The sequence below is a fragment of the Pongo pygmaeus genome, chromosome 16, assembly GCF_028885625.2.
Source record: "Pongo pygmaeus isolate AG05252 chromosome 16, NHGRI_mPonPyg2-v2.0_pri, whole genome shotgun sequence".
Taxonomy (NCBI): Eukaryota; Metazoa; Chordata; class Mammalia; order Primates; family Hominidae; genus Pongo; species Pongo pygmaeus.
In genome coordinates, this window is record NC_072389.2 from 59,757,595 (window position 1) to 59,773,965 (window position 16,371).

General features: G+C 36.8%; 1 protein-coding gene across 1 annotated transcript in view; it reads left to right on the forward strand.

Moving 5' to 3' along the window:
* The window catches only part of UNC13C (unc-13 homolog C), a 662,499-nt gene that overhangs the window by 511,526 nt on the left and 134,602 nt on the right, over positions 1–16,371 (forward strand). Inside the window, exon 19 of the mRNA XM_063652632.1 lies at positions 15,852–15,978. Coding sequence (XP_063508702.1) covers positions 15,852–15,978 — 127 coding nt within the window. The remainder of the gene's footprint in view (positions 1–15,851; positions 15,979–16,371) is intronic.

Here is a 16,371-nt window from a genome sequence, read left to right on the forward strand (position 1 = left end):
CTATACAGCCATAAAAAATGATGAGTTCATGTCCTTTGTAAAGACGTGGATGAAATTGGAAATCATCATTCTCAGTAAACTATCACAAGAACAAAAAACCAAACACTGCATATTCTCACTTATAGGTGGGAATTGAACAATTAGAACACAGGAACACAGGAAGGGGAACATCACACTCTGGGGACTGTTGTGGGGTGGGGGGAGGGATAGCTTTAGGAGATATACCTAATGCTAAATGACGAGTTGGTGGGTGCAGCGCACCAGCATGGCACATGTATACATATGTAACTAACCTGCACATTGGGCACATGTATGCTAAAACTTAAAGTATAATAATAATAAAATAAAATAAATTCAGTTGGCTATAAATCCTTGAATATATATTATGCTGTCCAGTGCTTCAATTGGAGGTATTGAAATCCCCGACTATTATTTTATGGGGGTCTCTCTCTCTTTAGCTCTAATAACATTTGCTTTATGTATCTCGGTGCTTTGGTATTGGGTGCATATATATTTATGATTGATATATCATCTTGGTAAATTGATCCCTTGATTATTATATAATGTTCTTCTTTTTTTCTTTTTGTGTTTTTGATTTAAAGTCTCTTTTGTCTGCTATTAGTTATTCCTGCATGCTTTTGATTTCCATTTTTGTGGAATAATTTTTTAGTTCCTTCACATTCAGTCTATATGTATCTTTACAGGTGGAGTAAATTTCTTTTAGGCAGCATACAGTCAGATATTTTTAAATCCATTTAACCTGTCTACATCTTTTAATCAGAAGTTTAAAACAGTTTGCATTCCAGGTTATTATTGTTAGGTGATGACTTACTCCTGTCATTCTGTTAATTGTTTTCTGATTGTTTCATATATCTGTTTTTCTTTATCCATCTTTTATTGTTTGCCTTTACAATTTGGTGCATTTTCATAGTGATAATGTTGGGTTCCTTTTAATTTTTTTTTCTGTATGCACTCTACTACTAAATTTTATACTTTTTTGTTTTCATTATGGTAGATATCATATTTTCACTTCCAAATGTAGGGATTCCTTAAGCATTTCTTGTAAGGCCTGTGTAGTGGTGATGAATTCCATCTGCTTTTGTTTGTCTGGGAAAGAATTTACTTGCCTTTCAGTTTCAAATAGTAGCTTTGCTGGGTATAGTATTCTTTGTTGGCAGTTTTTTTGTTGTTGCTGTTTGTTTGTTTGTTTTTCTTTTGCACTTGGGATATTTCATCCTATTCTCTCCTGGCCTGTAAGCTTTCTGCTGAGAAGCCACTGTTGGTTTGATGGAGACTCCCTTATATGTGAGTTGACTTTTTCCTTACTGTTTGTAGAATTCTTTCCTTGTATTTGACTTTTGGCAGTTTGATGATAATATTCCTTGGAGGAAGCTTTTGGATTGAATCTGTTGGAAGATCTGTGAGCTTCCTGTATTTGAACGTCCATATTTATTGTAAGTCTTGAGAAGTCTTCATTTAGCTCTGCTGTGGTCTTCATTATTTATTTATTATTTAAGCTATTATATTTAATAATATAAAATGGTGTTCTATTCCATTGGCTTTCTCCTCACCCTCTGGGACACTGAAGTTTTGAATATTTTATCACTTTATAATGTTTCATGTGTTACATAGGCTTCATTTATTCTTTTTTTACTCTTTTTTCTTTTTTAATTTTGTCTGGCTGGGTTATCTCAAAAGACCTGTCTTCAGTTTTATAAATTCTTCATTCTGCTTGACTTTATCTATTGTTGAAGTTCTCAATTATGTTTTTTCATTCATTAAATATTTAGTTCCATGATTTTTTCTTTATAATGATATTTATCTCTTTGTTGAATTTCTTATTCAGATTATGAATTTTCTAATTCATTCCTATTGTTTATCTGGGTTCTCTTGCACTGTGTTTCTTTAATATTACATTTTTAATTAATTTTTAAGTATTTCATATATTTCCTTTTCTATGAAATTTGTTACTAGAGAATTATTTGTGTTGCTTTGCAGGTGTCATGTTTCCTTGCTTTCTCTTATTTCTTGGATTCTTGCATTTACTATCTGCACATCTGGTATAACAGTCACTTTTTCTAATTTTATGAATTAGCTTTTATAGGGAAAGGCTTTTTCCTATAGTCACATGTAAGGAAATCAGATTAGCAGCAGATTTCTCAGCAGAGGGGATGTCAGCAGGGCTTCAGGGATCTATAGAAGCAGCAGCTGTAGGGTCTCAGGGTACAATGTATTCTCATGAGGACTTGGCTCTCAAAACCTATGTAACTATAGTATTGGTTTGGTAGGATGCTTTGGTTTTGTTTCTGGCAGGGCACAGTAATGTGTTCTCTGTACCATTCCTTTGGCTGTAATCAGTATCATTAATGTCTTGGAGTTCCTCTGTGGTTTAAGCTGCAGTTATTAGTGGAGGCTATGGCAATGCATTGCTGAGGATGGGATGCTAGGCATGCTGGTCCTCAGGTGCCAGTGGTGGTGGCGTCAGTATGCATAACATTGGCAGTGGCAGTAGTGGTGGTGGGCCAAGCCTCAGGCCCATGAATGGTGCATGCTGGAGCCAGCAGTGGCAGTGCAGGACTGGGCAGGCCAGTCCCTGGCCCCTGAGAAACACACTTGGGTGCAGACTGCAAGAAAGAAATTGACCTTTCCTAATGCTCCTTTATGACATGCACATGCTACAGTGGGGGACAGGGTGAGCTGATCTCCAGGGTCTTGGAAGGTATGTGTGTGTATACCTGCAGTGGGCAAGTGGGGTGGATCAGTCCCCAGTGTCCAGGATGATACATGCAGGTACTGGTTGCAGCAGCAGTGGCTTTCAGGGCGCAATATAGTCTGGTGAGTTTGGGCTCTCAAAATAGCAGAATGCTGCAGCTGCTTGGGTTTTGGGGGGTTTATGGGACAGGGATGGGCCTGTCTTTGGGTCCCTGGATGGTGTGTGCAAGCACCAGTGGTGGTGGGCAGGACACAGAATCCAGAGGACGTGAAAAGTTGCTGCATCTGTGGTGGGTAGAGCAGCCCTGTCCTCATGTCCCCTGATGGTGCATGGGGATGCCAGCAGTGGCAGGCAGGATGGACCAATCCCCAGGCCTCCAGATGACCTGTGTGGGTATAGGCAGCAGTGACGATGTGCAGGACAAGTCTCTCCTCAGGTCCCAGGATGGCATGTGGACGGGCCCATAACCAAGGCCCTTGAAGGCACTTGCAGGTGCGTGGCAGCATTGCTCCTGTGAGGGGCAGGGTTGCTCTGCATGGCAGTGGTCCTAGGCAGGTGGCTCTCAAGCCCTGGGGAATATACACTTTGTCTCACTTTTTTCTCGTGGCAGCCTCTCTAGTGTGCTGTACCACATGTTCCCTGGGGTGTAAGGCACTGCATGGGTTAGAGTAGTGGAAACTCATCTGCACTGCCGTGTCCAGCTAGTGTCATGATACTGCAGTCCTCGGGAAGTACATAGGGTGATGTCAGCAGAGCTTCAGTGATGTAGATGCAGGAGCGTTTAGCTCTCTGGACACAGTGTAGTCCAGTGAGGGCTGGGCTCTCAAAATAGCACAATATTGCTGCTGTTTGGGTCTTGGAGGGGTTACAGGACCCAGCGTGAATTCCTTCTTTGAATTAATCCAATCAAGTGAACTCGCAGCAGCTCCTCTTCCAGTCTCAGGGCCTGTGAGAGCCAAAGGGTTCTCCTGTGTTAGGACTGTAGGAGCGGGCGGTGGGAATTTAAACCACTGGGGATCTTTTGTTCACCTTTTTCCCGCAATGGGAGGTTCCTCCTGACTCTGAGCTGATCCTGAGGGGTCAGCTACTTCACTTCTCTCTCCTTCCTCGCCTCAGAGGTTCTCCGTCTCTTCCCTGCTGAATTCCACTGTTCTCTAACAGATGCTGTATTCCACATGTGGTTACCTACTTGGTGTTTGGGTTCCTCTGTGTGGAGGAGGCAAGTGCCAGATACCTCTAGTTTACCCATCTTGAAGTCTCCTGCACATTTAAAATTTTGATATATATTGCCAATTTTTCCCTAATGGGAAAAGCAGTGTATATTTTACTTTTTGTCAGTCTGACAAATATCTCATTAAATTGTCATTTCTTTAAATATGAACATAGTTATACATTTTTCACATGTCTAAAGGCCATTGTAAATGAGAATTTCTTATCCTCTAACTTTTTAATGAACTAGCTTATTAATTGTTATTAATTTATAAAAATCATTTGAATATTAAGAAAATTTAACTATTTGTCAGAAGTGCTCTAAACATTTAGGTAGCTTTTAACATTATCCAATTTAAATTTTACAGTCAATATTAATTTTCTAATATAGTGAATACTAGAGCTGCAACTCCATCATAATTTGTAATCTTATTCTCTAAGTGTCTTTTCTTCTTATGGCTTTGTTTTCTTATTTCATAGAAAATAAGACATCATCTTACCACTTTGCATGCTTTTAAATTAAATTTATCTTCTGCTCTTCAGCTGTTTTTTCAGAGATCTGTCTTAACCTTGGTGACAGTGTCTGTCAACATATGCCAACCAGGTCACCTGCATTATCTTCATCTGAGTGCTTATATTCACCTGAATGCTTATTCCAGACTTACCGAATCTCTGAGAGTAGGGGTCAGGAATCTGCATTTTAACAAGCTCAGACTAAGGTTTGTGAACTCCTACTCTAAATAATCCAAATGATTATTTAGAACAATTTTTCTTTGTTTTTAATTTCTTTTCATGAGAATTAGCCTGTTTTCTTTTCTTTTCTTTTCTTTTCTTTTCTTTTTTTTGAGACGGAATCTCAGTTTGTTGCCAGGCTGGAGTGCAGTGGCGCGATCTCGGCTCACTGCAACGTCCAACTCCCAGGTTCAAGCCATTCACCTGCCTCAGCCTCCCAAGTAGCTGGGATTACAGGTGTGCGCCACCATGCCCAGCTAATTTTTATATTTTTGGTAGAAACGGGGTTTCACCCCATCTGCCTCTGCCTCCCAAGGTGCTGGGATTACCGGCATGAGCCACTGCACCCAGCCCTATTTTCTTCACATTACTTATTTTCTGTCTTTGCCATTGCATAGGATGTTAAGGTTATTTTAATTGTGAGAAACACTCTCCCTACAATGCAAAATGCCACTGGCATTTCTTTGTCTCCCTCTCACCTTTTTACCTACCTTTTACCAACAGAAACATACATATTCACAGAACATACACAAACACACACACAGTACATACACACACACACACACGCACGCTCACACACTTCCTGGCTAGTTATCTTCTGGAAGTGGTCTTCCATACCTTTCATACACTGAAGTATTTGTTGCAGGGTTGGGAAGGATTATGAATCAGAACTCTGGCTTCCTTGAAATAAAAAAAAAAAAAAACAGCATCTAGGAAGCTGATGATTAGCTACACAGTTTTCTCTTATATGCATTCATACCTGGCAAGCAACTGGAGGTGAGGAAGAGATGAACAGCAAGAGTCAGGATTACAATGGGAGACATGGTCTTAGGTGCTCAAACACATCTGAATGGGTCATTGTATTGCAGTTTTATAAATCCAGTTGTTTTGAAAATTTCTCCTAGGTCCTAGCCATGGTTATTGATCAGTTTTACTTTTTAGTGAGCATGTAATTATTCATAATTTTCTGTGTTCACTTATGCATTTTCAGTGTAAAATTGAGACATGATACATTAGGAACTCCTATTCAGATGTTATTTTAAAACCATGAGCTGAAATTGAACATGTCAGAATTAAAATGGCATACAGAGAAAAGAAACTTAGACTTATTAAACAAATACATTATCAATAATGTAAGTAAATAACTATTCCCGCCAATAATAAATTTTAAATTGATCAAATATTTAGGATGTTTTACTTCCTGCCAAAATATAAACTAAGTGAACATGTTTTCACTTTATCTTCATGACCTATCAATTGGGCCCATCTCCTTGGTAAATAATAAGGAGATGAAGGCAAACTCAGAAAAGCTAAGGAAAAATAGCTTAGTTGAAATCTACCAAAAAGAGAAATTCCTACAGTTTGTTTTTGTATGCTGTAAATCATTGATAGAAATCAATTTCCTCCCACAAAACAGGATCTCAGTTACAGGTTACATTTAAATAAGTAATGAGAAAATGTACCATAAATTTCAAGAGGTAAAATCCACAAAGATTTGAGTCTTTTAATAAGAAACTATAAGTAATGATTTTGTAATAAAAGTTATAAGATTCTGAGACATACTTGAAACTGATTATTTATGAGTGGTTAATTTGAACTATTATGGATGAAATTTTTTTTTGTTTTATCAACAATTCTTAGCAAAAAAAATTACTGACAAAATCAGGGCCTTTTATTTTAATACAGAAAAAAAAAGTGAGTAAGATGCAGCAATGACTTTTCCCCATTGGAAGCTATAAACCAGCAAAGTTGTAGGCCATGATGATCCACTCCATTCCCAGTAAGACCTAGAAGAAAATGAAGAAATGGAAATGGCAAAGAAACTGGATACAATCTTCACATTCTTTTATCCATTTATCTATTCATCTATTCATCCATCTATGGTTTTAAGCAAACAAGGTTGGACAGGGATACAAAATTTCAATAAGTTACCATTTCTGGTCTCAGGTTATTTAGGAAGGAAAGACGTGAGAGGTAAGGCTATGTAGTGGAAAGACACAGAACCAAGATTAGACTTCATGCCTCACCACTTCTACCACAATCATCACTGCTACCACCCAAGTGTCCAAGCTGCCCTGTCCCTTGTTCTACTGCAGTAGCCTTCTGCATGTCCTTCTGCCTCCACTTTCTCATCCCTGTCATCTGTTCACCAGATAGCAACCAAAGTCATGTTTTACAAATGTAAATCAGACCAAAATCATGCAGTTTTATTCCATAACTCTTAGAGGAAAATGTCTCAGTCATGGGTTACAAGATCCTACGTGACCTAGTCTGGGTTTCTCTCTGAACCCAGATCTCAGCACTCTCCCAAACTCACTTTGCTTCAGTCACATTGGCCTCCTTGCATCTCTTTGAGCTTGTCAAGCACATTTTGCTTGAGGGCCACTTTACTGTCTGTATTCTCCACCGGGAATGCTCTTCCAGAAGATGGCTCTGTGGTTTGCTTTTTGACTTCATTCAGTTCTGCTCTCTTGTCATCTCATAAGCCACCTTCCGTGAGCACCCTATCAAAAAAGGCACTCCAGGCCCACTTCCTCCCCTTACATTACATTATATATATATTTTTTCCAGAACACATACCTCACATTATACTTCACATTATATTGAATGTCATTTATTGTCTGCCACTTGTCACTATAAGCTCCATGATGACAGGGACACGGTGTCTTTTTCTTTGCTGTATTTCCTGTATAGAAAATAGTACCTGGTGGCTGGGCATGGTGGCTCACGCCTGTAATCCCAGCACTTTGGGAGGCTGAGGTGGGCACATCACCTGAGGTTAGGAGTTCGAGACCAACCTGGCCAACATGGTGAAACCCCGTCTCTATTAAAACACACATACACACACACACACACACACACACACACACACACAAAATATCTGGGCGTGGTGGTGGGCACTTGTAATCCTAGCTGCTCCAGAGGCTGAGGCAGGAGAATTGCTTGAACCCCCAGGAGGTGGAGGCTGCAGTGAGCCAAGATCACGCCACTGCACTCTAGCCAGGGCAACAGAGCGAGACTCCATCTCAAAAAAAAAAAAAAAAAAAAGAAAAAGAAAAAAGAAAATAGTACTTGGTTCATAGTAGAATAGTCAATGAATATGTTGTATAAAGGAATGAAATCCACATTTTAGTCCTCAGTTCTCATTCTCACAGACATACTTTGTACTATATTTATTTCTAGGATTATGGGTAAATATGCAAAGTAAGTGAAACTTATTATTTTTTTTTAATACACTTGGTCAATGATTTGTCAATTAATGCCAAGAGCTTCTTTGGATGCCTATCTTTTATCGTTATGATCCAGCCTGTTGGCTCCCTCTTTTTAAAAAATACCTTTTCCCTTTCCATCCCATTCTTTTTCTTTATAACTATCCATCTCTATTTCCAACATCAGATTATGTGGATCTACTTGTATACTGCTTCCTAATTTTTCAGGTATATGGCTTGGACAAGTCATGCAGCATTCTTCCAAGTCATATCATGGAGTGGCTCTTCCTCTAAACATACCAGTATGGCTTTAGATCTAGACCAGAACTAGATACAAGCCAGAATTCAAGTAGGTCAATCAGAGAGTATATCTAAGAGGAATGTCCAACTGGAACATACTTCATAGATCAAGGCCAGAAATCTAAGTAGATCAATCAGAGAGTATATCTATGAGGAATGTCCAACCAGAACGTACCTCATAGATCTAGGCCAGAATTCTAAGTAGATCAATTAGAGAGTGTATCTGTGAGGTATGTCCAACCTCACATCATTCCTGGTTTAATGAACCCAGGGATCCTGGATTCATTCCGGGTTTCTGCTGAGGAATTGTTTGTAACTATGAGCAGAATTACCAACTGCTACTCCTCTCAAGAATAAAGCTTCCTTTGGCATGAGTTTCAGCGGTCATAAAGTAAGGCACCATTTCATTAATTTTCTTTGCTTTTTTTCCTGGTATTTTGCTAAGATTTGATATCAGAAATGTGTCATGAAAGAAACTTCTATATCTTTTTTCTTACCCTACAAAAATTAACTATATTTGTTCCTCCAAAGTCATTGATTCTAAAGAACGTTTATTACCATAATGGCTGGGCACAGTGGCTCACACCTGTAATCCCAGCATTTTGGGAGGCTAAGGCGGGTGGATTACTTGAGGTAAGGAGTTTGGGACCAGCCTGGCCAACATGATGAAACACCATCTCTACTAGAAATACAAATGTTAGCCAGGTGTAGTTACACTCACCTGTAATCTCAATTACTTGGTAGGCTGAGGCAGGATAATTGCTTGAACTCAGGAGGTGGAGGTTGCTGTGAGCCAAGATTGTGCCACTGCACTCCAGCCTGGGCAACAGAGCAAGACTCCATCTCAAAAAAAAAAAAAAAAAAAGACAGAGAGAGAGAAAATAAATTTGATTACCATAATTCACAATTGTGACTAATCTTTCCTTTTTGCCTATTTTCCTCTCTAGAGGATTCACATTGGTCCAGATGATTTTTCCTGACATATTATGTATAGTCATTTATTTTTTTGTTTGTATTACTCTAACCTTTAACCTTGTTAACACTATAGCTTACTTTTGGCAGCCAGGATTTTGATGATTTCTTGCCTCCAAAGATATCCCAACATTATAATATCTTTATAAAGTTTCTCTAAAATGGAAAATGGTAACTCATCCTACCTTATTTTTTTAACTTCTGATTACATGGCTTACCATTCTTAGCATATAAAAAAGAACCCATGATCCCATCTAAATATTGTTAATATGAAGTTATAATTACCTTGGAAATGCTTATGTGTGTTTTGTATCTATAATAGTCTGTCATAGTTTAGAACCAACGTTTCTTGGTGATAAAATTTTGTGTTTGTGAGCACACAATAGCTGGTAAAACATCATACATACTGAATCCTAATACAGGCTTTTTATTTCATATTGTTTCCAGACCATTCATATTACCACCTATTAGAGCTAGAGCAGGCTGTCAAACACGGAGAGGGATGATTAAAATAGTCTTAAAGAAATTATATGTTACAAACTATAGGATAAAGCAGTGTTTATGCAATAAAATGATGTCACAAAGTAAGGACTGAAAAACAACACTCTAATGATAGCAGCAAATTTTCCTTTGGCATGAGAACGGGTCAAGAATATACCATTCCTATTATGTAAACCAAAACATAATTGTACACTATACAGAAAAAAACTGATGAATGACACTGACTTTGTGAAGAAAATATATTATTTTCAAGTGAATGCTGGTAAGCACCATTTAAAGGAAAATAGTCACATTCTTCCAAATTGCCAAGCCTTTTCCTTGTACAGTTTTAATGAACCATTTTTATTCTGGTAGTAAAATATTCATATTTCTCATTGAAATTCAAAGATTAAATTTCGTACAAAATTATACTGCAGCTTGGAAAACTAATTAAATGTTTTATTTTGTAAATGTAATGAGCTAGTTAAATCTTTGCTGCCAAAATTAAAAATGTAGGAGGATTGATGGCTAAATAAATTCTAAGAGTCATTCACATCAGATGAGATTGATGCCATTTTGTCAACGCAGTCTACCACTAAGCAGAAGATAATGTGAGTAGAAATAAAAGTAATTTGAACTATATTTTTGAATTTGATATGATAATATCTTACATTGATTATTTGGTAGGCATTAGGATATAATTGTAGTTTATTTTAAATATCTCCTGTATAATATGTGATTACTCATTATGGAAGGAATATATGAACACATAAGAAAAACAGGCACTTGGATTTTGAAACAATAACAGCTCACTTTTTATAGAATCATTTAAGAGGCATTAACTACCCAGAATGTAACTGAGAGACCACGAATATGAAACAAGGATGACAGGAAGGTAAAATATTTATTAGATTATCCACAAAGCCTATGTATTTTACTTGTATGATTACTCCTCATTCAAAGCCTGTATACTTTTATCTTAACATGAACTTAACAAATTTGATTAACTAGTTTTCTGTGCAGTGGTGCATCAATTCATAGTGGAGTCAGCTAGGGTTACACTGATACAGTTCCAACAGGGCAAGGAGACAGCCTCAATGTATGTGGGTATATATAAATCTATATGTATGTATATGTATACAAGAAGAAAGAAGCAGGAAATTAGAAAGCAGAGCACTCTGGAGGATAATTAATAAGTGGGTATTAAGTTTGGAAAATCTTGTTGTGATGTAGCAGAGCCCCAAATTCAATCATACAGCAAGGAAGGCTGGAAAATGTAGTCTGGTTGTGTACCTGAGAGGAAAAGGACATAGTTTGGTAACCAGTTAGTTAAACCTGCCACAAATACTGGGGTTCATGATGATTTCTGTACTACAAGTCACTGCAAACAAACAAACAAAATCTTATATTTAGTATTTGCCACTTAAGGGCAAACATCACAGGTAGATCTCATTATATAGAATCATATCATTTCTTTTCATTTTTGTTTGTACTGTCCTCAAGATCAGACCTATATCACCAATTAACTCAATATATTGAAAATCTTTTATTATATCAGCTGAAGTGCATAATGCATGAAAGAACCCAATTTCTCTTTTGTTGAACTGGCAGAATGGGCAAACAGATACTGAGCTCCCCTGTTTCTGTCAACAGAGAACAATAAATATCAGCTGATAGTACATGAGAGAAATATAGCATAAAGGGATAAAGATTAATTCCCATGGGTTTAGAAGCAACTTTATAAGGAGGAAACTATTGGTAATTTTTCTAATATTTTTTCCCAGCAAAGAGGCTGGTAAAACTCTGATACTTAGAGTTATCATAGTAGGTACACTCTTAGGAACTAGAATGAGTAGTCTCTAGATAAGAATAAAACTAGTTTTAATTCTTTAGAAAGATTAAGATATCTTTCCTATCTCCTTTCCCATATCCATCCTCAACGGGAAGACTTGTGAAGTGAAGAAGTGGTCTGCCTATCTGTGGCTGCAGTAAAGTAGACAGAAGTGTTTCTTTTGTGGGAACAACAGGAATGAAGAGACTGTAGGAATGTAGGGAGTTTGCAGAGTCCAGGAGGATGAATTGGAGGAGATCTGTAAGTTCTGAGCAGAGCAGCCAAATAAGGAGGAAGAAACAACTAGAATTGAAGTACAGATGGGTTAAGCAAATAAACTGAAGGTCTTGTCTGAAAAACTGACCAGAATGCGGCCTACTGCTGGCTTTTACCTGCTTTCCAAAGTGTAGAGGCTACTGCATTGCAAGGGACAGGGATTGGGAAACTTTTTTTTTTTTTTAATGGCACGGCATAAATTCAACATTCACCCAGACTTACCACCAAAATATTTAAAAACATGAGTAGAGAGACAGGAAAAACTCAAGGTTTTAATTGGAAACACAGTTACATAATTTTGCAGACATGCACACATCTTAAATAGTATCCCATTTAAGTAAAAAAAAGTCTTGTTTTATGTTTCTTTTGACACAAATTCCTCTCTCCCACTAAATACCACTATCAGCAGATCATTTCATTATTAAGTTGTTCACTTAAAGCACAAAGTAGAGCTAAATTCATCTCCTCCAAGAGACCACAACATCCTGTACCTGTCAAAAATCAAGGCACTTGCCATATTGTATTGAATTGAAAGTTAACTTATCACCCTTTCCTCCCTAAGCTCCATCCACTTCAGATCAATGTGTCCATATTTATATTTCCAATGCCTCACATGTAACCTGGGGCAAGAGACACACCCAGTAAACATTTTTTGGTAGTAAATGAAACTGAGTTGCTTTTTTCTTCAGCATTCTCTTCATGTGCAAATGCTCTTGGAAGAAATAACACATTAATTCAGGCTCATTCCTAACATTTGCAAAGGCAAGAGCACAGATGAAGGTCCACATACCATACCATAGACCTAAATAGTTATAATTTATAAATCTAACTAATAAACTGTTAAATAAAACATATCCTAACTTCCTACCTAAAAAAAAAAAAACCTTCATATCAACATGATAAAAGTTGTGTGTAATAGCAGTTACATTTTAAGATGCTAAAAGCTGGAAAAATGCAAAAGTTAAAATGTAATTATCAATATGCATATTTGAGTGTTATGCTTAGATTGGTAATACTTTTGTTTTTAAATAAATGTATGCATGAATCAGTATATTTTTTCAGAAAATATATTTTCTCACCTTTATTTTAGCAAAATCACTAATTTGTTCTTATAATAAAAATTTTCAAATATTTTGCATTTGGCTTAATGTGGTGCCAAACAATACCTTTCCTGAGTCACATGATATGTGCTTGTTTTCACTATTTTCTGTTTTTAAAATTTAGGCACACCTGGCCGGGTGCGGTGGCTCACGCTTGTAATCCCAGCACTTTGGGAGGCCGAGGCGGGCAGATCACGAGGTCAGGAGATAGAGACGGTTAAACCCCGTCTCTACTAAAAATACAAAAAATTAGCCGGGCTTGGTGGCGGGCGCCTGTAGTCCCAGCTACTCGGAGAGGCTGAGGCAGGAGAATGGCGTGAACCCGGGAGGCGGAGCTTGTAGTGAGCCGCGATCGCGCCACTGTACTCCAGCCTAGGCGACAAAGCGAGACTCCGTCTCAAAAAAAAAAAAAAAAAAAAATTTAGGCACACCTTCGCTTTGAAATGTTTTCTCTCTTTTTGCTTTTCAGCCTTTACTTTTTCTAAACTCTACTTATATATTTTCTTTTTCTACCCAATCATAGTTTACACACCTTGTTAATAAAGGATTAAAAAATAAAAGGTTGCCCTATTCAAAACATACACTTGAGTCTATAGTTTATACAAAGGTTCAATTTAAACTTTCAAATCCAAAAATTAAAACAAAATTATATCTATATGTGTTCTCAGATACAGTTTATATATAGTTTTCAGAAAGTTTTTTCTAAAGTACCCAAAATATTTATTTAAATGAAAACAAAATACAAATTATTAATATTAGATATAAATTTCTACAGTAAATCATTTGAATACAGCTCAAATTTAGTTAAACCTCATGTATCTAGATTTTAAAAACAAAATAAAACTATTGACAATTTTAACATTAAATGGCCATCTAGTTGGCAAAGAAGTATCAGGCTTCATGTATATAAACATAGAAATTTACATGCACAAATTTAAACATAATATGAATTATTTAATATTTAACACAGTTCTCAGCCGTTATGCTCACCTGTTTTGATTAATGGTACTGCAGTGATTTATGAGTATCTTCAGACGCATACAGTTGAACCAAAGGAAAGTAAGCAAGTGGGTGCTTTTTAATGATGCTTTATTATGCAATAATCTGCTGCATTTCTGCTATCCAAAGGAAGAATTTGGCAAGTTAATTAGTTTGCCCCTTCTCTTACCTAAGTGCTTCCAGAGCACAAATTTCTCCCCACACTCCAAAGCAGTATCTTTCTGTTGTCAGTAATGATACAACCTGCAAACCTTGGTAGCATTTGGACATTGTCACCTTTTGTTTCTAGGACACAGGAGGAAAAATAGTCCAAAATGTTTCTCTGGGTCTTAGAGGGTATTAATCATAAGAGCAGGTGGTGTTACTCACAAGAGGAAATATTTAGTGTTCTGTCTTGTTCTGTGCCAGCACCAAGTGTAAGATCCCAAGTGATAGAGGAGCCCAAGAGCTATTTAATGATGAGTCTATATTTGTGATAAGTTGAACCTTCTAAATTCATCATTTCCCAAGCGAAGGTCTCCATTGGTCTGGGTTTCAGGGTAGTATTGTGTTAAATTTCTACCTGAGTTTATCAAGTAAATGTTTTCTCTTAAAGAGCACAGGGATATTAGACATCTGAAGAGAGAGGTTAGGGGAGAGCTTACACTGAATGGTGAAAAGAGTGCAATGAATTTGGAGGGAGCTAAAGCAAAATATCATCTTGACTAAAATTTTGTTTGGGAGTTTGGCCTAGAAGTATTAGTTTATTACTCTTGTTTCTATGTGAGTACGTGTCTTTATGTTCCCCTACCTCCCTCCCTTCCTGCCTCTCTCCCTCACTCTCTCCTCTCTCTGTCTCTCTCTGCTTTACAACTTGTCTTAAATTAATCATTGTTCAGATAATTTGGAAATGTTTGACCTGGGGTTGAGTTCTCTCTTATGTTCATGACTGGGATTTTAGTCCCTCTATATTCAGGTTTTGAAAAGCAGGGATGCCTTTAATTTGTTTATAACAATCTAGTTCTTCAAATAGTGTTTTAAGAATTTAGCTTGGAATGTAAAGTATAGGATGTTTCTGCTATAAATCAAAGTCCTTAGGAGACTCACAGACCTCAAGCAGAATTTGTCAGAGGGCACATTCAACCTGGATACAGCTAGGTATTTTTTTAGATTTCATTATGTTTACAGTTGTAGTGAAAACTGGCCAAATATTATTAAGGAGGGAAAAATAGCATAGATAAACATTCTCAGTAACGTTATTATTTGTCTCTGTTCCCCAGCCCTGTATGTCCAGGTCACAATAGCTTAACAACTGTGATAAGCTATATTTTTTGAGCAAGAGAGAAAAAAATGCCTCATATTAGGAAATCCTGCTAAGAATGTATCAAAAAAGCCAAAGGGTGCAAGATAACTTTAGGTAAACCTACAGAATGAAGAAGAAATCATGTGCCTCATAAGTTAGAGATATTTTCTCTCCTTTTCAACTATTTTAATGCTTTAGGGGGTAAATAACTAGGCCAGAAATGTGATCTACTCACTTCATATCTCCAATATTGATTAATCAATGATTATAGCTCTGACTCATGTTTTATGCATGCTTAGAACAACATGGCACATGTATACATATGTAACAAACCTGCACATTGTGCACATGTACCCTAAAACTTAAAGAATAATTTTAAAAAAAGAATTTTAATTCTCTCTGTCACTTTGCATCAAGCTAAAAGCAGTGAAAATTTGAAAATTTGCAGATAAACGAAATTTTAGTATGTTACTTCTCTGTAACTACATCTGACTTTTCGCATTTTTCAGTAAGCTGGATTAGAACATTGAAGTTATTTTGCATTACTGCTTGACCTATTCTATGTGGGACTTGTAATTATTTCTGCATTTTATAAAATTTTCGCTCTGCTTTTAGCAATTCATTATACCTTTACATCTAATATACTATTTTCTTCCTTTTAGAAATTCTATTAATAAAAATAGATTGGAACATAGCAGCATTGTTGGCAAACCAAGCTTTATTAAATATTTGATTTTATCTGTTATAGAACATGAAAATCAGCGGTTATGCAAGAGCACCGATTATATGAATTTGCATTTCAAAGTTAAATGGTTTTATAATGAATATGTGCGTGAACTTCCTGCCTTCAAGGATGCTGTTCCTGAATACTCCTTGTAAGTAGTGATTTTCACACACACACCCTCAGATCTAAATTCACCGTCCTGTAAAATTACACCTGAATTGTGCAGCACTAAAATCTCTTCACATAATCTTCATTGGAATGCAGAAATTTCCATTATGAAGTTAACATTAAAGGATTTGCATGTCTTTGGGAACCATATTTAATTGAATTGTGTTGCACATTTCAAATATGCCCTACCTGGATATTCAACTCAAAGACAAAAAAATGCATAATAAGACATGGCTCACGTGAAAACATGAATGATTTTCTGTAAAAGTACCAGAACACAGATTTTTTGGGGGAAATTATGGTGCTTGTATATTGACCTATATATTCAGATTTTCCTTTTTATTCAAACTTGTAACTCTCTTAGGAATTCTTATTT